The 27845-nt window shown below is 37.8% G+C and overlaps 1 protein-coding gene across 4 annotated transcripts in view; it reads left to right on the top strand.

Annotated features, from left to right (window-relative positions):
* Positions 1-13531, top strand: part of LOC105061342 (mitochondrial import receptor subunit TOM40-1) — a 61905-nt gene extending 48374 nt beyond the window's left edge. For 2 of the 4 annotated variants that reach the window (XM_010945353.2, XM_073248688.1), the window contains exons 10-11: positions 10429-10524; positions 10767-11152. In XM_010945353.2, the coding sequence (XP_010943655.1) occupies positions 10429-10524; positions 10767-10823 (153 nt within the window). In that variant the 3' untranslated portion in view covers positions 10824-11152. Of the gene's footprint in view, positions 1-10428; positions 10525-10766; positions 11153-13166 lie in introns of those variants that run through there. The other 2 variants (XM_073248687.1, XM_073248686.1) reach the window with 2 other exon arrangements.
* Positions 13532-27845: the final 14314 nt, after the last annotated feature.

Below are 27845 nucleotides of genomic sequence, written 5' to 3' on the forward strand. Positions count from 1 at the left end.
TTTTTATCTTTAAATCATCTAACTACGAGATATATTGAGATATTGTCTTCATGCAAGTCTGTTTCTCTTATTTTATTTATTTTTATTTTTATTTTTTTACACAGTCAGTGCAATATCTTAATTTCTTAAGCTTTCTGTCTGATTCTTGTAGCGAAGTTTTAACTAATGACTCTCAGATCAGTTGGCTTTAGGGCATTAGGTGTAGAATACTCGGATTTATTGGCTCGAATCAAACATGCTTCAGATTAAGATTGGCTGTATGGCAGGTTTCACATTTTTCACTGTTTGACGCGAACACTCAATGTTTGCTTAGGCAAAGAAGCTTGGTTACTAGATGAAAAATGCTTAGAGCTTTTTTTTTTGGATAAAGAAATTTTGCATTTGTCAACATATTACACCGATACACATCCAAGAAGTAGATTCTTCTTTGATGTTAATAGGGAGGATTAGAATTATCCAAAAATTGATTTAGTTCCAACTTAACCCTTTTATTAGATTCGATTAATATGTGATCCCTCAATATTTCGAAAACTATCTAAACAGTACATTAATTGTCAAAATGTATGATTAACCTCAAGTCCGAAGCGTGATAAGTATAAGAACACGAAGGAAGAAGGTAGCTCCTAATAGTATTGTTGTTATATTAAACTCAAAAAAAATTTAAATTAAAAATATAATAGGATATATGGAAACGAAGGTACTTGAAGATGAAGTTTCTTCATTTAGCTTCTCCCTCCCAACTTAGTCGACATTATCCCCATGGAGTAGCATCCCTACAAAAGACACCTAAACAAAATGCTAAAGATAAATTGAAAAGGAGCTGGGTTGCCTCCCAGAAGCGCTAAATTTAAAGTCTTCAACCGAACTAAACTTTGATACAGGATCAACCAATAAATAAGCTCATGGAGAACCATGGCCTCCACAACTTCAGTGGGCAATTTCAAGAATAATTTTAGTCGTTGTCCATTAATTTTAAAAATGACACCATTACTTGGATTCTCGATCTCCACAGTCCCATGTGAGAAAACTTTTTTTACGACAAAGGGTCCAGTCCATCTAGACTGAAGTTTTTCAGAAAATAGGTGTAGCCTAGAATTATACAAGAGAACTTTTTGTCCAGGTGTAAATGATTTTCTAAGAATTGCTTAGTCGTGAAATACCTTGGTTCGTTCCTTATATATTTTAGCATTCTCATAAGCTTTATTCTTGATTTCTTCTAATTCATCTATTTGCAGTTTCATGACTTCCAGCTACATCCAGGTCCATGTTCAACTTTTTAATTGCCCGCATAGCCCTATGTTTAAGTTCTACTGGCAAGTGACATGCTTTTTCAAACACAAGCTTATAAGGAGACATTCTTAAGTTGATCTTGAAAGCAGTGCGATATGCCCAAAGTGCATCTACTAGCTTCAATGACCAAACCTTCCGATTGGCATTGATAGTCTTCTCTAAGATTTGTTTGATTTGCCTATTAGATACTTCTGCTTGCCCATTAGTTTGAGGGTGATAGGGCATGGCCAGCTTGTGAGTAATATTATACTTTTTTGTCAGGGATGCAAAGGATCGATTGCAAAAATATATTCTCCGATCACTTAGATGGCTCTAGGGATACCAAAATGGGAGAGGATATTTTTCTTAAGGAATTTGACAACAACTTTCATTTGATTTATATGTTACAACCTCTATCCATTTGGACACATAATCGACAGCCACTAAAATATATTCATTTTCAAAAGAATTTGAAAATGATCCCATAAAATCAATTTTCCACACATCAAAAATTTCAACAATTAGGATCGGATTTTAAGGCATCATCTCTCTTAGTGATTCGACCTATTTGTTGACATCTAGCATAACTTTTGCAATACTTATATGCGTTCCTAAACAAATTAGGTTAATATAATGTACATTGGAGGTCTTTCGCAGCAGTCTTTTTGGACCCCAAGTGACCACCACAGGCTTGGTCTTGACAAAAGGATAAGATGCTTCTAACCTCATGGTTCGGGATATATCTTCTAATGATCTGATTAGGACATTGTTGGAATAGATATGGATCATCCTAAATGAAATGCTTTACTTGGGCAAAGAATTTATGTTTGTCTTGAGTGGTCCAGTGAGAGAGAATCTTACTAGTGGCTAAGTAATTGACAATATCAGCGTACCATGGGTCTATGGACATGGACATGAGTTGTTCGTCAGGAAAGAATGCATTAACTGGTCGTTCATTAGAGGACGTGACTATTAATCGGACAAGTGATTAGCTATATTTTCAGTTTCTTTTTTATTCCTGATTTTTAGGTCAAATTCTTGAAGAAGTAAAATCCATTGGATCAAGCATGCCTTGGCATCTTTTTTTGTTAGAAGATGTCTGATAGCTGCGTGATCAGTATACACAATGATATGGGATTCAACCAAATAGGATCTAAATTTTTCTAAGATAAAGATTACTGTCAAAAATTTCTTCTTGGTAGTCGAATAATTAAGCTGCACGTCATTTAGGGTTTTACTGGCGTAATAGATGACACGGGGCAGCTTATCAATCTTTTGACTTAGAATAGCTCCAATGGCATGATCAGATGCATCGCATATGAGTTCGAAGGGTTGAGTCCAATCAGGTGGTTGAATGATGGAAGCTGAAGTCAGTGCCTTTTTAAGGTATTCAAAGGACTTAAGGCATTCAGGAGTGAATTCAAATTTCACATCTTTAGCTAGTAAGTTGGTCAATAGGCGAGCCACTTTGCTAAAATCTTTGATGAACCTTCTAAGCATGTCCTAGAAATGAATGGATTTTCTTAACAGATTTGAATGGTGGAAGATTTGCAATTAGATCTACTTTGGTTTTGTCTACTTCAATTTTCTTTTTTGAAAGAACATGGTCAAGAACTATGCCTTCTTTGACCATGAATTGGCATTTTTTTCAATTGAAAACTAAGTGTTTCTCCTTGCACCTTTCTAAGACTAGTCTTAAGTGATGTAGGATTCGGAGAAAGTAGAGCTAAAGATGAAAAAAATCATCTATGAAGATTTCTAGAAACCGCTCAACCATATTAGAAAGAATGGTGATCATGCATCTTTGGAAAGTAGATGGTGCATTATACAATCCAAAGGGCATACGTCTATAGGCAAAGGTTCCAAATGGATAGGTGAACGTAGTCTTTTTTTGATCTTTTGGAGCCATGGGGATCTGGTTATAGCCAGAGTATCTATCAAGAAAATAGTAGAACTCATGTCCGGTTAATCTCTCTAACATTTGTTCAATAAAAGATAGAGGAAAGTGATCCTTTCTTGTGGTTGTATTCAATTTTCTGTAATCAACACAGACCCTTCATCCAGTCTGGACCTAGTTGGAACAAGCTTATTTGCTTCGTTTTGGACCATTGTCACGTCTGACTTTTTGGGTACTACTTACACTGGGCTTACCCACGAACTATCTGAAATAGGGTAGATGATTCTATTATCAAGCAACTTAAGGATCTCTTTCTTGACCACCTCCTTCATGGGTAGGTTAAGCCTCCTTTGGGGTCTCTAGTTGGTTTGGCTTATTCCCCAAGGTGAATGCTATGTTGGACAATTGAGGGCTAATCCCCTTAATGTCTGTCATGGTCCAATCTATAGCTTCTCGATTTTCTTTAAGGACAGCTAACAGTTCTTCCTCTTGGATTGGATGTAGGTCTGATGCACTAATTACTAGCTGGATTTCTGATAGACCTAGATATGCATATTTAAGATGATTAGGAAGTGATTTAAGGTCCAACTTGGGTGCTTTCTCAATTGATGGCTTGGGTAATGGTTCAGCCATTGTCATGAGTGGTTCGACTGGTGGTTTCCATCTTGGTTGAGTCCTCTAGTCATTAGTTGTGGATACGTCGTAGACATTTTCAGATTCTTAGTCTACTTAAAGATTGAAGTCAAAATCTTCGTCACTGAGATCAATGGGCTCATAAATATTATCTTGGCTCAGGTTCACATCCAAGGGTTGGTTCATTTCATTGCTTAGATTGAAAATATTGAGATCAATGGATATATTTTCAAAAAAGAGCTTCATGAGTCTATTACGGTAATTGATTTGGGCATTAGCGGTAGCTAAAAATAGTCTATCTAAGATGATCGGGATGTGATCTTTAGGATTTGACACATGTTCAGTCTCTAAGATCACAAAATCCATTGGGTAAATGAAATTACTAATCTTGATTAACACATCTTCTATGACTCCTTTTGGGACCCTAATAGATCGATCTGCCAATTATAAGGTCATCCCAGTCAGCTTTAATTCTCCTAATCCTAATTGGTCATATACTGAATATGGCAATATTTTCATACTAGCCCCTAAGTCCAACAAAGCTTTATTAATGGTGGTTTCCTCGACGACACATGAAATTGTAAGAGATCTTAGATTTTTGTATTTAACCGGCACGTGGCTTGAAAGATATGAGCTCATGATAGCCACCAAGAAGGCTTTTTTGGGCACATTGGTAGTCTTCTTCTTTGTACATAAGTCCTTGAGGAATTTGACATAGGTTGGAACTTGTTGGATTATATTTAGCAGAGGGATGTTCATTTTGACTTGTTTAAAAATCTCTAAGATTTGATCTGAATAGGCTGTCTGTTGGACCTAAGTGTATTTGAAAAAGGAGCTACAGGATTGGTGTTGATGTATAGACTCGTTTAAACCTTGTTGTGGGCTCTGCGAGTGGCTTGGGGGGCTCGTCAACCTTTGACGATTTGAGCTCCTTAGACTTGATTTGATTGGTCAGTTGTTCAGAACAAGGTTTTTCATATCGTGCCGAACCAGCCGGTACACCCTGTATTGTACTGGACTGGTGGGGAACCAGCACGATTTGGTCAGTAAATTTGGTACACCAGTGGTACAAAAAGAAAAAAAGGAAAAATGAGAAAGAGAGAGGAGGAGATGGAGGGAGGTGGGAGCCGTTGGAGCTAGCGGTGGCCGGCTGCGGCCGTTGGAGGGCTTCCGAGCTTCGTATCATCTGATAGGACTTTCAAGAGAGCGAGAAAGAGAGAGAATGCTCGGGGGATCTATTGGATGGACGGTGCCTCCATCGTAAGGCCCTTGATGGCCGGTGAGCTGACACCGATGGCTTGAGGGCCGTCGAGCGGGCGGAGCCCCTCCGCGGCTTCGCCCCCTTCTTTTTCGAAACAGGCCATCGTTTGTTTCTGTTTTTTTTTTTGGTTTTAAACTGATGAAGTCGGTAACCCAGTTGTCGACTTCAGAGATTTTTTTTTAAAAAAATTCAAATTGTGAAGTCGGCAAACTATTTGTCGGCTTCACTTAAAACTAGACTTTTTTAAAAAAACTCGTGAAACAGGGGCGTCGCCCCTGTTTCGCGCCCGCGGTGCCGCGTGCGTGGACTGCGCCCTCCGACGGCTACGGTGGCCAGTCGGAGGCCGTCCGACGGTCCCACCGGCCCTTTTCCTTCCTCTTTTTCTTTCTTTCTCTCTTTCTTTCTCTCTCTTTCTCTTTTTCTTCTTTCGATTCAGATCCTCTTGCCTTCGTCGGTTCTCTTTGGTTCGATATGGTATGAAACCATACCGAACCATACCATCGATCGGCCGATACGGCCGGCGATACCGGCTCAGCATACTTTGGTTCAAAAGGTGTTTCGAATGATGGATCTTCTTGATTCTTAGGTATACCCATATTATTGTTCACCTATCTCCCAGATCTTAATGTATGAATTGCATTTACCTAGTTAACTTGATTTTTGGGTTGGGATCTTTGACTATTCTAGGCTCTCGGGTTAGGCTCGGGTTGATTCGGTAATCTACCCTTTTCTCTTTCATCAACGGTAGTGGCCAACTGACTTAATTGCATTTCTAAATGGGCTATTGCTTGGGTGTTAGCTGTTAGTAATTGTCCCGTGGTTTGCATGAAACTATTGAGGGTAGTTGTGGTATCTGAAGCTGACTTTACCAAGACCTCTAACGCTTTTTCCAGTGTGCTAATCCTTTTCTCATTACCAAAGCCTGATGGGTTATTCAATGCTTGATTGGGTCTTAGGTGGGGCTGATTGAGGACATATCCGCTTGAGTTTGAACTTTGTGACCACAAAAATTTGGGATGATTTCTCCATTCTGGATTATAAGTTGGTGCATAGGGGTCATTTATAGGTCTTTGATAGACGGCGTTGACTTGTGCTATTCCATTCTCGGTTGGGCCCATCAAGAAGGGACATTCTTCCATAACATGATCTGGTGCATTGCACCCATTGCATATGGGTGCTGATACTTGATTTACTTGGGTTTGTCCTTGAAGTTCTGAGGCCTTGATCCTATGGGCCAAGATTGCAATTTTGGCTTCTACAGCTAGGGATGTTTGGATTTGGTGCATTTCACCTCTCGAGGGTGTGGGTTATTCAGGTTCCTTAGTTATTTCTTATTACAAACTCTTTTTAGCTAGATCCTCTAGAAATTGTCAGGCTTCATTAGGCTCTGTATGTATGAATTGACCCTGACACATTGATTCTATTATAGTTCTAGAATTTGGGTCTAACCCTTCCTAGATAATTTGACATAACCTCTAAATTTCTATCCCATGGTGTGGACATTGACTTAAGAGATTTTTAAATCGGTCAAAGCACTACCAAAAAGACTCTCCCCCTAGTTGATAGAATTGGTTAATCTCATTTCTGAACTTGGTAGTCTTATGGTGTGGGAAGAATTTCTTGAAGAATACTTTGACAAAGCCATCCCATGTTGCTATTGATTGGTTGGGTAGATTGTATAACCATTTCTTGGTACTGTCCTTGAGGGCAAAGTTTATGAGCCTAAGTTTAACAGCATCTTCCGTGAGTTGTTGAAGTTCATGGTGGCACACACTTTAAACTCCCTCATAAAAATATATGCATCCTCGATTTCAATGAATTTGGGAAGCATATTAATGATTTGGGGTTTGATTTGAAAGTTGGCAGTGGTTTGGGGCAGTCGAATATATGATGGTTGGACTGAACCAATTGGATAACATAGGTCCTTAAGGACTTATGGTTGATCGATTTTGCTCATGGTGACTCTAGACATTTGCTAGACTTGGTGTAGGATTCAAATGGTTTCTAATTACTCGTCCAGATGTTCTCTTCCAAGAAGGAAGTTGGGAAGTTTTAGTTATTTTTGCAATTTTTAATCCAAAACTAAACTTTTTATTTATTATTTTTTTCATTTGCAAACAAGTTTTTAATATAATAGAATCCTAACAGGGTTTAGCCTAGATCTAGACAGCTCCTAACTGTTTCAAATCTACCTTCAAGCACTCCAAGTTCAAAACTAATCACCAGATAAGTATAAAATTGGTGGGAGGCTCTCCGTGCTTTCGCAACGGTCTTAATTAAATAACCACCGTTCTTCAGGACTGAGTTTTCGAACCATTTTTCTAGACACCAATTGGCCAGCCAAATTCAAACTCAGTTCAACTTTTAGGTTTTTTTGTCATACTGAGCTCGAGTTCTTTAGGAGCTGACATTTAATTGATTTTAATTAGATTTAGGCTAATGCAAAATGATGGACTTTGTTTGTGGGCTAAGGAAGGATGATGAAATTTTGACTTTATCTTGTTTAATGGGTTTGGGTCTTAAAAATTGATTATATAATGAAATGCAAAAGCAAACAAGATGTCCAATCAAATAAGTTTGCTCTTTTTTTTTCCTGTTGTTTTTGTTTCTAATGTCACTATATATATTATGAGATTTTTTTTTAATGTTAAAACAACTGTGCCAATAATCTCTGGCAATGGCGCCAAAATTTGATGCATGTCGTTTCTAGCATCAAAGATAAAAGTTGTGATCCGATTCAATTATTAGGTAGAATATTTGGAGTCAGATGTCGAATCCACAAGGATCAAAGGCTAAGTTGCATTCAACAAAAACAAAGGTCAAGAATGAAGGGTTTAGGATTTGTTTTAGGTAAGAATAATTTTATGGAATAGGAAAGTTTTTATGAAATAAATATCTTAGAAAATATAAATGATTATGGAAGTAAAATTAACTAGGAAGTAAAATTAAGGAAAGTTGTATGATAATGAAAGTCTCTAGGTTTCAAATCCATCTTTAATCACAATCTTGGTATTTTCTATTAATGCAATCATGATAATCAATCAAGATATTTTATGATCAAATTCTGAGCATAACTTATCTCACTTGAGTACGGATCGTATCTTCCGATCACGATCCGTCTTTGTAGAGTTATAAGCTATTCAAAACTTGAATCATAAAATAAATGAATCTAACAATTATATTGTTCCCGGAGAACTCTTGTTCTTCTGACTGGTGCTTAAAAATTTGCCCTCTTGTCATGGGTTCAACTCTGTACCATGCTATTCTACAATGTATTATTAATTTTTGAAATTCAAGTAAAGCTTTTTCTCAAAATTCCAAGATTGCAAGGCATTTTTTTACTGCTTAGAATACTTGTCGTAGAACACTTCCAACCTATCTACTCATACAGCTTCTGACTTGCACTTACTATTTTGATGGAGCCCACTGATGGTGATAACCTTTAGGTTCCTATTTGTAATGTTGGTTGATGGGTGGTGCTTTCTAGATCTGTTAATGGACCTGGCAGGTCCTAGCAGCCTGATGATCCAGCCTGAGGCAAAATGGGCTAGGGCTCGGAATTTCAACTTGAAAGCTTGATCTGTCCCAAAATATAGAGGGCCTGATTTATTCAGGGTTGAGTTCTGAACACAAAATGTACAAGGGCCCGACTTGGGTGGGCATGGCTAGAAATATTACATACAGTTGGGTCAGGCCGGGGCCTGGGACCCTAGGGCTTGATTTGAGCTGGGTTGGGCTCAGTCCTGAGCTCTAGAATCTGGGCTTGCTTCGGGCATAGGCTTGACCTGGCCCATTGACAGCCTTAGTACTTTCTCATTTTAATACCTTTTTAAGGAAATTAACTGCTGTTTCGTTTAGCAATTATCATTCTTTTGCTTTGCTGCATCTACTAAGTTGACAGCTTATGGGCTTCTACACAAGCATATGCCATAAAAAGCTAATATATTCAATTGTGAGGGAGTAAAAATTTAGAGATAATGACTGCATCTAGTATTAGATATATTGACAATGTTTAATTACTAAAAGTAACGGATATTGCCTAGACACATTCTAATTTTTTCACCATCCATCCTTGTCTGAGGAGTGGTTGGTGTGCGCATAGAATTACCTTTGATTAGAAATTCATATAGAATGCAATGTAATTGTTGGGCACTAATGGAATCGGTGATTTTATCCATCAATGTCCAACATAAGCCCCTAGATTCCCTATGTGACTTTGCCCTTCAAGGGCAAGAAAATAGAAAATATCCCTTGCTTTATCTTCATGCCTATGTTTCATGAAATGGTTCAGACCATCCAAAAATTGTTACGTCATGGCTTAATCTCTGACTTGCACAAACCAAGTACATGGAAATTAATTGCGACTGCCATATGTTCTGTTTCTTAAGCCACTCTCGGACTACTTAACATCAGCTGGTACTATTAATATTGAGGGTGAGTGTTGGTGCAATGGTAAGGTTGCTTCATTGTGACTTGTGGAGGTTATTGGTTCAAAAAATATAAATGTCCTTTCAGCATGCAAGGGTAAGGTTACATACATCTGACCCTCCTCATATACTACTATTATTCTTATCAGCACGAGTTTGGTGGGAGTGTTGTGCATTGGACCACCCTCTTTTTTTCTGATACTACTAATATTTGTATCTTGCACTACCACCAAGCTCTTGTTCTTTTACCCTCTCTATACGCTACTAATATTCTTATCAGCATAAGAGTTTGGTGGGAGTTTTGTGCACTGGACCGCTCTCTTTTTTTCTGATAATACTAATATTCTTATCTGGGACTACCACCAAGCTTTTGTTCTTTTATTAGCCCTTAGTTTTATAGGCGGAAGTTAAGGAATGGGAGATTATTGGGTCTGTCCTCTTTTAACAGATTTATTGTTTTCTTTTACATATCCTGTCACTAATGGCTCTACAAGGGAGTTGGTTTGTTGACTGAATGATGACCACCACTTTTCACCAATGCTTCTCAAGTCACAGTTTCCTTTTCATGGAAAAGTGATGCTAAACCATGATAATTCAGATTCCTTCTCCTGGCATTGGTTGCTTTTAGCTGCATATCATACTATAGAGACTGATTAAAATGTAGACAAAATTTCCAATCTGATGCAAGCAAGGCATGCAAAATACACATCTTCTATATGTACGTTGCCACCTTATGTGTTATGCTGTGGCTACTCATTACAAAGATACCAAAGATAGTGCAGCGGGCAGTTCATTCCCATATTTTTGCCGTTGCATCAAGATGACATGATTTGTATACATTGAAATTTCCAATTTTTGATATTTCATCAGTAAATTAGAGGTTGAAGGATAGAATGGCCAAAACTTTATCCTTCATTAATCCCCATGAAATTTTGTAACAGTGTCGTTTAAGGGGGAAAATTGATTCTGCTGGTTGTGTGGCTGCTTATCTTGAGGAGCGACTTAATATGGGTGTCAATTTTATTCTTTCTGCAGAGGTAAGCATGACATAATTTTGATGTCTTCCTAGAACTTCAGTTTTATTGTCTCCATTGTATTTGCCCATGCTTAATATATATTTTTTAATTTTACACCCCAAGTGAAAAAGATGAATTTAATAGATCTTTTTGTCCACCTTGATATACTTGCAAAATATTTTGCTTTGGTTTGATCCCAGTGCTTGTAAACCCTCTGGCATTTGTTGCTCTTAATCTCTTATCCATGGATCGGAATGTTGCAGATTAATCATCCGAAGAAAGACTACAAATTTGGGTTTGGTATGACTGTAGGAGAGTAAAGCTTCTTGTAACATTTCTTCACAAGAATTAATGGTTCTCTGGTAGCTGGTATTGCCGGCTGGGCATTGTTAGGTTTCATGGATTCTGGGCTGACAATTCTCAACAGTTCGTCAAGTTCTGCCTGGAAAGTTTATTGATGTTGAAGGTTTATAGAAAAAACAAACACATTTTTGTAATTTTATTAGTTGATTTCCAGCATTTAGGTAAAGGCATTTGGTGGCCATTTGATAATTATGACATTTTTAGGCCATGATTCTTTGTTCATCACGGATGGAACAAGTTGTATAACAAAGCTAATCAAAGATAGGTTATCCTGGTCTTTCATTTAGATATTCTAATTTTGCAAAAGTTTTGCCTATAAATCAGAAAACTCTTCTTGGCTTGGGCATCTATATGCTATTTACTTATTTGCAGTTGGGTAGTTCTCCGTATAATGAATTGAAATATAGGTGGTGTTTCTCAATGCATACAGAATATAATTCTTATCACTGATAGCTGTGTCATGACCAACTATAGTTCCCTCATCATGGATAATTTTAGATGGACAATTAAATTTTAAAGGAATCTGGATAATGTGACCGGATCTTTATATATATTGTTTGTCTTGACTTGTCTAGAATATTGAGGTGTGAAGTTTTAATGATATATTTTAGATCAAGTCAATTGTGATGATCCCTAGGAGACTTTAATTTTTTGTTGATCGTCAACTTGGAGTAATGAAGTTTGCATTATTTAGAATAGTAATTAAGCTTTTTTCAAATATTTGATACCTAAGGAATGCAGTGAATTTAATCAAGAGCAGATGACATATTTTTCAACACAAGTCTATCGGTTACTAAAAAATTCTATATTTGGGCAAACGTTTTGGTAAAGAATTCACTCACCCGTTGTCTGGTGTTATCCTTATCCACTCCAGTTGATCTGAGCACAAAAAATTGAAGCACCACCACTACGAGGCTCAAAAAAACAAAAAGAGAAAAAAGTAAAGAAAACTAGTCCCATTCTTATCTGCATCAAATGGTGTAGATTCGCCTTTTTGTGTGCCCGTGTTCTGATTCTCTCCTTTCAAATGCTTGTCTTTTAAAATAAAACTTGAACTAACATTCTTAATTTATGAAATGGTGCTTAATTTGGCATCACCGCACCAACCACAGCGTCATAAGGTTGAGATGGCATCTTAGCTCAGTTAAAATTTCATAACATGCACAGCGTGCGAATCTGTTATCCTGCATGGAGATATAATTTTGCATTAGGGCTAGGCTACGGTGCATGCAATGAATATAGGAATATCCCAACTTGAAGAGGTTTTCTTTCCATATTTTCGTATATTACTTTTCAAGTTTTTTATTTCCTTCTTTTTTTGATAATTGAAGGGTTTTGACTCGACTTTGCCGAGACCATTTAATCTTATATCCTCTTGAGTTTATCTTTAAAGAAGACAAGAAAATATGACATGAATCCTCAGGACATTTGCAAGGAATTAATATCTAGATGGTTAAAGTCCTGTAGATCTGGGGTATCAGGGCTTGAGGTTATCCCAAACTCCTCACTTCAATCTTCCCCTTTCCGTCAACGTCTCCTCCAGTGGATTCTCCATACGGTCAGTTTCTCCCTTAGCACCATTTCATAACCCCAAAAGCCTACTCAAAACTCTGCCATGTTGGTCTGATGAAAACTGCATCCTGAAGGCCAACCATTGGGCAACAAAGCCGGCATCATTGGACTTTTAGCCCTTCTTCTATAGGTGACTCTATCAGTCTTGACATATCCCGGGTGCACGCAGCTGATGCACATATCCGGGTGCCTCTGTTCTAGAACTCACATATAGGCATCGATCACAGTTTTTGATACATTATGATGGTAACATCGTTGGCCACCCACCAGTTTCAAGCCTCCCATTCCTGAGTTCCTCCAAAAGTCTCTCCAGCTACTTCTCTATTTTTCTTCATTCAAATTATCGATGTCATGCACTTCATTTCTGATCCTTTCATTGGGTAGCCTCCGGTAGCAAGGTGTTTGTGTTACTTCTAAATGTTAAGGTATAAGACTTCCATCAGGAGATGCAGCAGTGCTTGTGCAACTCTTTTGACGCCGTCGGATTAGTGTCCAGGCATGTTATGGCATCATCGTAGCCTTGGCGGGTAAATCCTTAAACTATGTTGGCTGTCTTGCAAGAAAGCTGCATTGATAGGAGTATGTTGTTCATCTTATCATATTATTTTTGAAATTTATTAAAAGTTTCTTTCATTCATAAATGTCTTGTTATGATGATAATAAGTTCTTTTGGTTACTTTTATATTGTTATGATGTCTTTCAAAAGCCAATCCTTGTGTTGGCTTCAGTGACCACCACAGGCCTCGACGAAGAGATGAAAGAAGTTAATGTATTTGTGCAGCTTGGGTAAAAGCTTGTTAATAAAGGACTTCATAACGGTCTGGAATTGGCTGCTTATTGCTTCCCATCAACTACTTCTGGCCAAAGAAGAGCAGGCCTTGGTTATCTATTAGCACATGAAACCCGGCTACTCATTAGTACTTAAATGCATGGGAATCTTGCCTTGATTTTATTTACTTGTTTATGTAGTGATTGCCTTTATGGTAGTTTTATCATCATGTATTATGTAGTGATTGTGTTGTGGGTGTTGGCGCAACAGTAAGGTTATTCAATTAATTTGGATGTCATAGTTTCGAATGTTGTAGTTGGGGAAGCCTTGTGCATTGAGACATCTTTTTTAATTCATCATTTATTGTTATAGCTTTTCTTTCTTGAAAAATTGTTTGGAAAAGAAACTACCATAGAGACTGCTTAGATCTTGCCATCTATCCCATTCACCCTAGGGAGGAAAATGATGTCATATTGGTGGCAAGTAGAATACATGACTTGGAAAGGTGATGGAAAATTAATGACATGGAGCAAGGGATACACAGTTTTAATAATTTTTATTGGGATTTTTACACACAGAAAAATGCAAGAGCAATGAAGAAATTTCAGCAAAAATATAATTATAAAATGAAGTGGCCAAAGTAGTTAATATGGGTCGGTGATTCTCCTAGATTAGTGGTGGAAATTTTTATCTTTAAAGGGGCAAATCTGTCCTTTATCATGTGCAAAATGAACTTGAAATATGGTCAAATTTGAAATTAAACTTTTAGACTTAAAAGGCAAACATGTCCTTTATCACTTTTCATCTGTTCTTGACCTATAGCTAAACATATCCATGGTCTAGTCAATACCATCGGGCTATGCAATTTTCTCTTTATTCACTATTTGATAATTGCAAGGGGACTCATAGGGATCTATCTCCTTGGGCTATCCTTCTGCTAAGTGGAGAGAGAGAGCAATACCCTATATTATAGCTGTTGTTGCCACAAGTCTCCAGATTGATGTTGGTCACCCACCGACATGAAGCTCGGACTTGGACCGAGGACACTTTCTAACTTTGTGAATCTGCAACGAAAGTCGATACTCATCGAAGATGCTCCTACGAGGGATCCTCCGATGCTTAAGCTAGCCAGAGCTTGAGAAAAATGAAGAAGAAAGAAGGAAAGAGATGGGAGAGTAAGAAAGTGCTGGCATTATTCTTTTTTTCTTGCTTAACTTAGATTCCCCTCATTATCTCTTTTTATGTAGACACGGATCTGTAGGCTATTATGCCTGAATTCGATAGGCTGTTTGGCCTTGATTTGATATATTGCTAAGCTTTGATTAGGTAGGCCGTTAGGATAAAGAATCCACTCACTAAGTTGCAAATCATGGTTGTTAGTCATGGGCGTTAGTTGAAAATTTTATCCACATCTCAAAAATTGTAGAGTTTCTTCGGGTTGACCTGGTTGCTAAGTGGTCCGATGGCTTAATGTCGGCATGGCACTGGGGAGGCAATCTAGTGTGAATTCAAGGCCGACTGAGTATGTATGAGATCGTAATCCTCAGGACGGTATTATTTGATGACTGGGTCAGTTCTCGATGAAATGGAGTTGGCATTCATCGGGTTGGCCTCTATCTAGTGAGAAGATTGGTTGTCATCTGGGGTTGTAGACTTACTACTATTTCTCCTTGAGCTGAAACTATATTGTGATTCAAATCACCTCGTCCTAGATCAAAGTGCTTTGGTTGGCGAAAAATGACTCATACCCCAATACTTGCCCCCCACTTTCGAGTTCGAAGTGACTTGCTAACTTCGAATGATAGAAGTAGTTCATCGAGAGTCATTTTTTGATCATCGGGTATATCCGAGGCTGACTTTGGGTTGATGTTGGGGACTTCTCACACAACCAGAGCATAATATTGCCATACTCATAGTGGCCAAAATGATCTAAATTAAGATTGATGATCTACCTAGATCAGCTTGTGTTGCTATAATTGTGTAAAAGGTTCTGAGCTCCGGTTCCCATGGTAACTCTTCATGAGAAGTGCTATAATTATGGAAGCACGGGAGTTGAGGCAGCATGCCTGGATCATTTAAAACATTTGATTCTGAGGATCCCTCGGTTATTGGCGCACCATAGCCGGAGCCAAAACATTGCAAAGTGCATATTTTTCATAATTACTACAAATTACTACGATGATCAGAGGTTGACATGTTCAACATCTCGATGGGTGCATTGAACCATCGGGTTGATCCAGGTCGTCAATGGTATTATAAATACTGGCCCCTCCTCCTGCTTCTCTTCTACCTTCAACTGATTCTTTACTTGATATCCACTTTCAATGCTGTTGAGAGTGTTCTCCCTCGTCGTTCGGCATTTCTACAGCTTCTGATGACCATTTTCCAAGCCATCGTCCAACTATCCGGTGGGATTCGCCCTTTTCCTCCTCTTTTCTTGCATTTTCTTGGCTTTTCTTGTAGCTTCTAGGATTTTATCTTTCGGGCCTCTTGTTTAGTTCTTTTTCTCACTTTCATTCTCATTTTTCTTGTATTTTTCTTTAATTTTCTACCTTTCTTGGATCCAAATGTTTGTTGACGGTAATGAAACATAGGATGAAAGCCATGGGATTGATCGGGCCTCTTGGCTGGTTGCTCCTCAAGTCTTTGGGGTGGAACCCCAGATTGCACCACTTCAGACCCTGTAGCTTGGTCCAAATCCTCTGGCTCGAATGTTTTCGAGCATGGGCTAAGCACCAAGAGATCTATTTTTATTGAGTTCAACCTAAAAATGGTCTGAGCTCAATGTCATTTTTCAAATCGATTTTGGTTGGAGCACTTGATCAGGATGGCCAGGTAACTAATGCTCCTGAGTGATGCCTCAGGATCTACAAAGAGTTTCTCCAAGCTGGACTTTGGTTTCTTCTTCATCCTTTTATTTCTAGCTTTCTTAATTTCTACTGACTCATCCCCACTCAGATCAGTTTGAATGGTATTTAGATGATCGTTGTTTAATTCTTCATTGTAACCTCATCAAGATTGAACGGTGGTGCTTGCTTTTTCGAGCACTCTTGACCTTAAAGAGGCATCCCTATAGCAAGGCCTAGTGGTATTTCACTCCTCCTAGAGGCTAGCAGTTTGTTAAGGGGTTGCCATCCTCCATTCATGAATGGAAAAGCTAAGTTGCACCAAAGATAAAAATTATGATCCGATTCAACTATGGGTAGAATAGCTGGAGTCGGATGTCGAATCCACAGACATCAAAGGCTAAGTTGCGTTCAATAAAAACAAAGATTAAGAATGAAGGGTTTAGAATTTATTTTAAGTAGAAAAATTTTTATAAATCAAATATCTTGGAGAATATAAATGATTATGGAAGTAATTAACTAGGAAATAAAATCCAGAAAAGTCATATGAGAATGAAAGTTTTAGGGTTTCAAATCCATCTTCAATCACAATCTTGATATTTTCTAATGATGCAACAATGATAATCAATTAAAAAATTTTATGATCAAAATTTCGAGCATAGCTTATCTCACTTGAGCATGGATTGTATCTCCTGATCACGATCCATCTCCATAGAGTTATAAATTATTCAAAACATGAATCATAAAAATTTTGAGAGAAAAATAAAGAGATCTAGAGCAAATCCTCAAGATAACTTATTTTGCTTGAGCATAGATTGTATCTTCTGATCACGATCTGTTCTTATGTATATATTGTGAGCTCAGGTGTGGTGCTCCCAAGCCCTGAAAACATAAGAGAAGAGGCCAAGCGATCAAGCCAGCAGAAGAATCAATTAGGATAGAACTATTTTAGTAGCTTAGTCATCTCATTTCTGAGACTGGATCGACTAAGTTGAAGGTGAGTTGACCCAGTCTCAGAGTGGGTCGATTATGTCTCAGAGGAGAATCTAGATAGAAAGCTTCATTTCAAAAGTTTTAGGCCAGCATGTAGGTGAGTCGACTTAGTTTTAATTTGAGTCGACTCAATCACAGATGAGACGACTTAGTCTCAGTATGAGTCGACTCAATTTTCGGACAGAAGCTATTCGAGATTTCTATTTGGATTCAAGATTAGGTTTGATCCTAGATGTCTTAGGGCCTTGGTTGGAGAGGTCTTAAGGGGCTAATCCTGTTGGATTTTAGTGGCACAGCGGAAGGATTAGGTGTTTAAATTTTTATTTAAAACATCCGATGCACCAAAAATCCTAATGCCCAGAAATCTTTGACTATAATAATTAAAGTACTATAAATTAAACTTGGATAAGAAGCATACCTATAGCGCTAATCCTAATTTTTACAAGACGTCCAAGTGTCCGCCCTCTAACGGTGATCCATATGAAAATTGAACCAAAGATAGCTCTCTTTCTTCTTCTTGCTTCAAGAGTTCTAGCCCTTAGAACTTGACTAGCCTCATACCGATCAGATTTCTTCAAGAACCTGACTCCACTCTCTCAGAACCTCCTTTGGACTTCTGATTCTCCTTCTTTAGGACTCTCACAATCCTTGTTAGAATCAGATAAGACTTTGTCTTAAATTCCATAGCCTTATTGTAAAACTAAGATAGGTTATAAGAAAGAAAAGAGAGCAATCGGAGAGAAATTGGAAACCTTTTCTGAATACCTTGGACACCCAGCGCCCAAGCCTTTTTATAGCCACCAGAGGGATGCCAAAAGAGAGGGACATGCCTCATCTAAGAGGTCTATCTGATCTGATTATCAGAGATAAGAGTTTCTTCAAGCAGAAGGACTCTTATCAATGATACGTCGATCAGCACCCTCATCTACATGCGCGATCAGAGAAGGGATGTTTTTGCATCCCTTCTCAAATCAAAAAAATCCACAAAAATCTATGTGGATAGGAAATTCAATCTTGATCTTAGATCACCTGATAAGGAGATCAAAACATCCATGAAGAGATGTGATCTCGCATCCTTTCATGTGAAGTCTGATCACTACGCATGCGCATGCGAGGAAGATTTCAGCATCCGTTTGGCCATCTGATGAAGGAACCAGATCCAGGGTTTCAGGATTAGATCTTGAAATTTTTTTCAGATCAGGCAGCGAAAGACTAAAATAAATCAAAATTTATCTTATAAAATCAGAGAATCTCTAGATCTAAGATTTTATTACATGATTATTACATGGTATTAAATCAGAAATTAAAATATAAAGAGCAAGAACTACATGTTGATCATATCAACATGTTTCTATACTACATCTAATGTATGTAAAATATAATAGATCAGATCTATTACCTTGCAAGTTAGACGTTCTAACTTTGCTGATCTAGGCTTGAGGATGATGTTGTGAGCCACACATGCGTCCGGCCTCTAGGAGTCATCCACACGAGCCCACGAATCACGATCAGAAGTCTTGGTCCAGAAAATCAGCACAGTATGCTAGTACTGTGCTGATCCTTCTTCGATGGTCGATCAGATGCCTCTTTCTTCTTGATTTGAACTCTTTCAAAGATGAGAAGTAGGAGGAGTTTTAGATGAGACGCTCTCAGAAAACTTATAGATGGAGGAAGGAAAGAGATGAACCCAGCAACTCTAGAAGAAGACCCTCTTCTTCTTCTCTTTGCTCTAACCCAAACACCTAGTTTTGTGTCTATTAGATCTCCATTCTCCAAGACTCTTTCTCCTTGATTTTTGGATGCCCCAAAGGTCTCTCAATACTCTGTGTTCCATGAAAATTTCATAAAGAAATTTATTTTAAATAGAGAGATATGAAGAGTCTTTGTCTAGGTTAAATACCTAGTCAAGGATTATCCAAACAAGGCAAGACAAGGGGCGCCCAACTCTTGGGCATCCCCTTCTTCTTTTTCTACCGTGGACCACTAGCAAAGGGCGCATATTATGTGCCATAAAAGCTATGAAAATTTCAAAAAAATTTAGATAAAATCAGTGCCATAAGGAAAGAATTTTGGTTTCCTAAAACTCTATCTCATAGAATTTGAAATCTAAACTAATTCCTACTTTGACTTGATCCACAACCACATTTCATATAAGAGAAAAAGAGAGAAAAGTTTTGGGCATGCGTGAAGACCTGGGAGAGAGGATTTTGTCACACAAAATAAAAGAGAGTGGGCGTGGGGGCTAGGGTGGCGCAAGGTAGAATCCTAGTCTTACTAGTATTCAGTCTATGATTTGTTCAAATTTGGTTTCTCAAATCAAATCAAACCAAAATCAAATCAACCCAATTAAAATAGATCTTAACCCAATTATAAACCTAATTTAATCAGATTAAATTAAATTTAAATCTTATTTAATTTTTTAATCAAATTAGAAATTAGGTTGACCCAAGTCCTATTTGAACTAGGACTAGTTTTTCTTTGCATTTGGCTTATCCAATAAACCAATTGGACTTGATCCAATCAATCCCAAATCAAATCTAATTAAATCATATTTAATTAGACTAAATCTCAGCCCTTTGGCTTAATCAAATTAAGTCAATTAGCAATCGAATTGCTAATCGATCCTCCTACAACACTTGCACTAGGTTAAATATCAATCGTATTGATCGTTTAATCCTAGAACGATTCTTAATCATTTAATCCTAGAACGATTCTTAATCGTTGATCAACCATCCGATCGAATCGTGAACTCTAATGTGTGTGACCTCATAGGTTTGAACCTAAGCCGGTAGCACAGGAATAAATTTCTGTACCAATCGAAGTGATCATCTAGCAATGGTACCCGACGATCGGATAGGTCGAATGTGTAGAACAACATCCTTAGAGTCCATACGGATATAGTTTTCGTATAATTCATCCCCTTGACCAAAATACTCATAGGACACCTCAGAGTTCAACTATCAACTCTGATCAGGTTGTCCACATTGTATTTCAAAATATCAAATCCATCTGATGGATTATCCTGGTCAAAGTTTTCTTAAATTGAAATACAGTGACTTATTCTTCTCCAACTCTTGGAGTGGTCAATTCTATCTTGATTACACTTTGACTTCGCAAGTACTTGACTGTGCCCAGAAGCCTTCCGTCACTGAATTAAAAATTCAATTAGTCCAGTACCAAAGCATAGTGAGTTGCTTGCAAGTCACTGAGGCGATCTCAGGTCTAAGAGACACTTATATCTATATCCCATCAGAGACATTCTCGACAGCAGAATGCTCTAGAGTTGGTCACGTTCAATGATGATGTACCCTTACATCTCACCTATGTGCTATACCTGTGTCTCCACACTCCTTGGTTAAGAGGACAACCAACCCATATGGCCTACAGCGACCTATGCTCGATAGAAGCTGTCGTCCTTATTAACAGCCTATCATTTGATCGTGAATAGTTTTAAGGATAAATCAATAAATCCTCTCTTTATCGAACCTAAATAGTCCTAAGGACTTCATCACAACAATAGAGTTCATTAGAAGATGAAAACTTATGATGAAAATTTTAAAAATATATTTTATTTATTAACAAATCAATTACAATACAAGGTTGCTCAACCGTCAATAGGTTGACGATTGATTTTTGGGACATATTTTTCAACAACTCTCACTTGTCCTAAAGCCACTCGGTACAGTATCTAATATCCATCTTCGACTTGTGGTTGTCTAACTCCTTTATCGCCAGGGCTTTAGTGAAGGGGTCGATCAGGTTCTTCTTTCCGTCGATCTTCTGAAGGTCGACGTCACCTCGATCCATGATCTCCCAGACCAGGTGAAAGCGACACAAAATGTGCTTCATCTGCTGGTGTGCTTTGGATTCCTTCGCCTGAGCTATGGCACTAGTGCTGTCGTAGTAGAGCAGGACCGGACCATCGAGGGAGGGTGCTACTCCGAGCTCAGTGATGAATTTTCTCAACCACACAGTTTTCTTCGCGGCATTCGATGCTGTGATGTACTCTACCTCACAAACAGAATTTGCCATAGTATGCTGCTTGGAACTCTTCCAGCAGATGGCTCCATCATTCAGAGTAAAGATAATTCAACACGCTTCTGCTGTCATCATGGTCAGATTGAAAGCTGAAGTCTGTGAACCCCACAAGTTTCAGATCTGACTCGCCATAAATCAACCATTAGTCCTTAGTATTTATTAAATACTTAAGGATGGCTTTAACTACTTTTCAGTGATTTTCTCCAAGATCAGATTGGTATCTACTCACTACTCCTAGTGAGTATGCCACATCTGGTCTTGTACATATTATGACGTACATGATAGATCCCACGACTGAAGCATATAGAACTCTACTCATATGCTCTCTCTCTTCAGGAGTTGTCGGACAATCCTTCTTAGAGAGAGAAATTCTATGGCCTATCGGTAGATAGTCTTTCTTGAAATTTTTCATGTTGAACCTCTTCAGTACAGTGTCTATGTATGTGGATTGGGATAATCCAAGCATCCTTTTAGATCTATCCCTATAGATCTTCATCCCTAGGATGTAGGATGCTTCACCAACATCCTTCATAGAGAATTGCGATGACAACCAAACTTTTATTTCCTATAGTGCGAGGATGTCATTCCCGATTAAGAAAATATCATCTACGTACAAGATAAGAAATACCATAACTGGACCATTTATCCATTTATAGATGCAGGGCTCTTCTCCGTTCTTAACGAAGCCATACATTTTGATCACCTTATCAAAATGCATGTTCCAACTCCGAGAAGCTTGCTTCAATCCATAAATGGATCTTTGAAGCTTGCACACCTTAGACTCATCTGTGGATGTAAACCCCTTAGGTTGTATTATATATACCTCTTCGGTCAGCTCTCCATTCAGGAAAGCTATCTTTACATCCATCTGTCAGATCTAATAATCCACATGGATAGCTATTGCAAGTATTATCCGAATGGATTTGAGCATTGCCACAGAGGAGAACGTCTCATCATAGTCAATATCATAACGTTGACGATATCCCTTGACAACCAGATGGACTTTATAGGTCTCTACCTTTTCGTCTGTGCCCCTCTTTCTTTTGCAGACCCATTTGCACCCAATGAGTTTAACCCCTTCAGGTGGATCAACCAATGTCTATACATCGTTGACCTTCATGGACTCCATTTTGGATTGTATGGCTTCAAATCATTTCTCAGAATTAGGTCTCTGCATTGCATCCATATAGGTGATCGGATCCTCATCGTTCTCATCAAGTTTGATGGGATCACCGTTTCAGACCAAAAAATTATAGTATCTATCTAGCTGATGCGGTACTCTATCAGATCGTCTTAATGGTACAGGTACATTGGGCTCCGAATCTGATATAATCAAATCCGACTCAGGTTCAGCTATTGGTGTCGGTCCTTCAACCTGTTGAACTTCATCAAGTTCAACCTTAGAGGCAACGATTCCTTCACCAAAGAACTCTTATTCTAAAAAGGTTGCCTTAAGACTGACGAACACCTTTTGTTCATCAGCATGGTAGAAAAAATATCCTTTGGTCTCTTTGAGGTACCCTATGAATGTGCATTTGTCAGACCTAGGTCCAATTTTATCTGTAACTAACCGTTTGACATAGGCCGGGCATCCCCAGATCCTAAGGTATGAAAGTGCTGGCTTACGTCCTATCCATATCTCATATGGAGTCTTAATTACAGACTTACTTAGAACCTTATTTAACAGATAACAGGTCGATTCGAGTGCATATCCCCAGAAAGATATCGGCAAGCTAGCAAAATCCATCATGGATCGGATCATGTCTAATAGAGTCCGATTTCTCCTTTCAGACACACTATTATGCTGTGGTGTTTCTGGAGGAGTCCATTAAGAGAGAATCCCATTCTCTCCTAGATATGTAAAAAACTCACCAGAAAAGTATTCTCCTCCTCGATCATACCGAAGAGTTTTAATACTCTTCTCAGTTTATTTTTCTACTTCACTTCAGAATCATTTGAACATTTCAAATGAATCTGACTTATGTTTCATCAGATAGATATATTCATGTCTGGATAGATCATCCATGAAAGTGATGAAGTAGAAATATCCACCTCTAGCACTTGTGCTCATGGGCCCGCATACATCAGTATGTACTAGGCCCAAGGGCTCAGTAGCTCTCTCTCCTTTTTCAGTAAAAGGTGACTTGATCATTTTACCAAGAAAATAGGATCTACAGGTTGGAAGTGATCACAATCATTGACTTCGAGGATTCCCTCTTGAGTCAACCTATTTATCCTGTTCTTGTTTATATGACCTAACCTACAGTGCCATAAGTAGATATCTGATACACTATCTAATCTAGGATGCTTGCCAATAGAATAGACTACGTTAACAGGTTGTGATAACATATACACACCATTGTTCAAATATCCATAAGAAATAGTAACACCATTCATAATGATATTACAAACTTATTTCTTTATTGAAATTTCATAATCATTTTTGGCCAGAAGGCCTACAGAAATGATATTTAAAAAAAAACAGAGACAGAAATGACAATCATTAAGAACAACGATATGAGACTTAAATACAAGTTTCAAGATTCTTAATGCTAGAACTAAAACTGATCTTCCATCTCCAACGTTCAGAAATCTTTCACCTTGGTCGAATCTCCTACTGACCTGCAACCCTTGAAATGAATTACAAATATGGTAAGGACTATCGGTATCCAATACCTAGTCAGTAATATCACAAATAGAGAAATTATAAGGAGTTATCATATAAATACCTTGCCCAGCAACAGCTTGCTTCTTTCTCTGCCTGTTCGGATCCAGGGAGGCAATGTACTGAGGATAATTTCTCTTTCAGTGCCCCCGCTTCTTGCAAAAGAAGCATTCAGCTTGACTCTTATCGGGCGTGATCTTTCTGGTCTGACCCTACACTGATGTCCCAGCCTGAACTTGCACCTTCTTCACTTTCTTCTTCTTGTTCTTCTTTCTTTTCTTAAAGGGTCGAGAATCAGAAGATGAACCTCCTACTAAGTTCACCAACTCCTTGTGAAGTTGGTGATCCTTCTCAAAGTTCTAAAGCAACCCCAGTAACCCATGGTAGTTTACTTCAGGCTTTGTCATTCTATAATGAGTGAGGAATAGGAGATAAGACTTGGGCAGCGAGTTCAGTATTGCATCTTTTCCAAGTTGCTCATGCAAGAAAAAGTCGAGCTTGCTCAAATACTCCATCAGCTCAATCATGTACAATACATGATCAGTGACAGAGGCACCATCCCATATTTTGGCGTTGAAGATGGCACAACTAGTTTTGTGCCTCTCCACGTCATTGGGTGTGCCAAAGACATCCTCCAACACTTGAAGTATGTCCTATGGCTGAGTCATCTCAAATCTGTGACTGAACTCATCGCTCATGATAGCCAGCATGATGCAGCGCACCGTGGTCCGGTCACTGAGCCATTTCTGGTAAGTGTCTCTGACTGTTCCACGTGCATTGGCAGCTGGCTCCTCAGGTGCAGGATCCGTTATCACATATAGGATCCATTCATGCTCCAGGACTATCTTCAACTTTCAATACTAGCTATCGAAGTTGGGTCCCACCAACTTATCATTATCCAACAATGATCGGAGCGATAGGGAAGTGGCCATATTTGCACTAAGAAAAACCATAACCTAATTAGTAATTGATTCATTAAATCTAAAGATTTGGACTTTAATCAAAAGATTTTTTTCATTATTTTATTCGAATTGGTAGCCTCTACCTCCAATTCGAAGAATTACCTTAATTTTTTAGTGGGTACTAGAATCCACTTAGACTGCACACAAGCCTAACTTTGGTTGGCCAACCCATGTACATCTAAGGGTAGGTTCATAACCAATTATTTCTCTAAATAATTTTTAGTAATTTAAATTTTACCCTAGTCCCTAATCAGTAGGCTTTGGCCTCCACTGAAAAGGTCTGGTTAGGTCCAACTATTAACATGACCATACTTGGCCTATCTAGCCAATGAATGATTAGGCCCAACTTTGGTTGGCTAACCTAACCACCATTTAGAAAGATGTAGTCAAGAAATCATATTCTGAATGATAATTCCATCAGCTGATAAGCACCAGGCCTTTGGGCCTCCAATGATTATCCAACTGATGGACCCATTATCATCCACTTAATGAGAGGCTATGATCTAGTTATCACCATAACTATTTCATTTTAAGGATCTAATAATTTTAGAAGATTTAATTGATTTAGATGAGGAGGTCAGATGAACCAGCTTATCATCCTTCCACTGGCTTCATCAAGTCAGCTTAAGGGAGACCATTAAAAGGGCTGGTCTAGGAGCATCTAAATCAGTCACACTGATTTACCTAGCTGACATGGGTCAGCTTGAATAGTCAAGTGATCCGATCAAAACATAATTTCACCAAGAGGCCAGGTAAGTTCGATCGATGGGAGAGTCTGCCAAAGCTTGCCTTAGACACCATCAGAAATGATCAGGTAAGCAGGCTGCCAATTAAAAACCATCGGTCTGGTTTACCTTAGATACCAACTGGTTTAATTAGTTTCGATTAGATCAACCTAACAGTTTGTGCTAGACCGCTTAGCCAAGAATCAAGTCCATTTGGTTCTCGTTAAAGATATGGACTTGACCAACTATAACTATTGTAATTGATTTAGAGAATATTTGACCTAATCTAAGACAACAATTGATTAGATTTAGTTAATTCTCTAATTAAGTCCATCTTTAATCTAACTTCAGGTCTAATCCGATTAATGGACCTAATTTTTACTAACCCATTAACCCAATGTGTTATGCTTTGTGTCTTAGGTTCTTCAATTCGCAATCCTAAAATCTAATCAAACAACTTTTTAATTCTCAATTAAGTTTTGGGCTGAGGGTTGGGGTTCGATTTTTCGAAAATAATTTTCATATTTGTAAAATATTTTTACAACATAGTTCTACCAACCAAGTTGTATGTTTGATTCATAATTAAAATACAAGTAAAATAAACATGAAACTACTTTAGATCTAATCTAAACAGGTTCATGTAATTGAAACAATTTCAACTTTAAACTGCGTAAATTTTTCAGATAAATATATGATGGTTCTTTGTACGAAAATTATTAATAAAAAAATTTTATTTTATATTTAAATATCTTTTAAATCTAATAAATTATAAATTTAATCTAGATCACATCTAACAAATTTATGATTAAAGATAGATCTACACGAACTAGGACAATCTTTGCACTGTAAGGGGTAAACCTTACAGCAGGACAACCTACAGTTCGTGATTGATCTGAAAATTTTAATTTCAGTTTTAACAATCAGATTATAAATTAGATCTAATTTAAAAAATAATCTAAGCATATATAAATAATCATGTAATAAATAACCGAGGCTCTGATACCAATTGAAGGAACCAGATCTAGGATTTCAGGGTTAGATCTTGAAACTTTTTTCAGATCAGGCAGCGGAAGACTAAAATAAATCAAAATTTATCTTATAAAATTAGAGAATCTCTAGATCTAAGATCTTATTATATGATTATTATATGATATTAAATCAAAAATTAAAATATAAAGAGCAAGAACTACATGTTGATCATATCAACATGTTTCTATACTACATCTAATATATGTAAAATATGATAGATCAGATCTATTACCTTGCAAGTTAGACATTCTAACTTTACTGATCCAGGCTTGAGGATGATGTTGTGAGCCATACACGCATCCGACTTCTAGGAGTCATCTACATGAGCTCACGAATCACGATCAGAAGTCCTGGTCCAGAAAATCAGCATAGTATGCTAGTACTGCGCTGATCCTTCTTCGATGGTCGATCAGATGCCTCCTTCTTCTTGATTTGGACTCTTCCAAAGATGAAAAATAGGAGAAGAAGTTTTAGATGAGATACTCTCAGAAAACTTACAGATGGAGGAAGGGAAGAGATGAACCCAGCAACTTTAGAAGAAGACCCTCTTCTTCTTCTCTTTGCTCTAACCCAGACACCTAATTTTGTGTCTATTAGATCTCCATGCCCCAAGACTCTTTCTCCTTGATTTTTGGATGCTCCAAAGGTCTCTCAATGCTCTATATTTTATAAAAATTTTATAAAGAAATTTATTTTAAATAGAGAGATATGAAGAGTCCTTATCTAGGTTAAATACCTAGTCAAGGATTATCCAAACAAGGCAAGACAAGGGGCGCCCAACTCTTGGGCGTCTCCTCCTTCTTTTTCTGCCGTGGACCACTAGAAAAGGGCACATATTATGTGCCATAAAATTCACAAAAATCTCAAAAAAATCTGGATAAAATTAGTGCCATAAGGAAAGAGTTTTGATTTTCTAAAACTCTATCTCATAAAATTTGAAATCCAAACTAATTCCTACTTTGACTTGATCTACAACCACATTCCATGTAAGAGAGAAAGAGAGAAAAGTTTTGGGCATGCGTGAAGACCTTGGAGAGAGGGTTTTGTTGCACAAAATAATTGAGAGTGGGTGTGGGATAAGAGAGAGTGGGTGTGGGGGCTAGGGTGGCGCAAGGTGGAATCCTAGTCTTACTAGGATTCAGTCTATGACTTGTTCGAATTTAGTTTCTCAAATTAAATCAAACCAAAACCAAATCAACCTAATTAAAATAGGTGTTAACCCAATTAAGAATCTAATTTAATTAGATTAAATTAGATTTAAATCTAATTTAATTTTTTAATCAAATTAGAAATTAGGTTGACCCAAGTTCTATTTAAACTAGGACTAGTTTTTTCTTGCACTTGGCTTATCCAATAAACCAATTGAACTTGATCCAATTA

This window comes from Elaeis guineensis, chromosome 14, assembly GCF_000442705.2.
Source record: "Elaeis guineensis isolate ETL-2024a chromosome 14, EG11, whole genome shotgun sequence".
NCBI lineage: Eukaryota > Viridiplantae > Streptophyta > Magnoliopsida > Arecales > Arecaceae > Elaeis > Elaeis guineensis.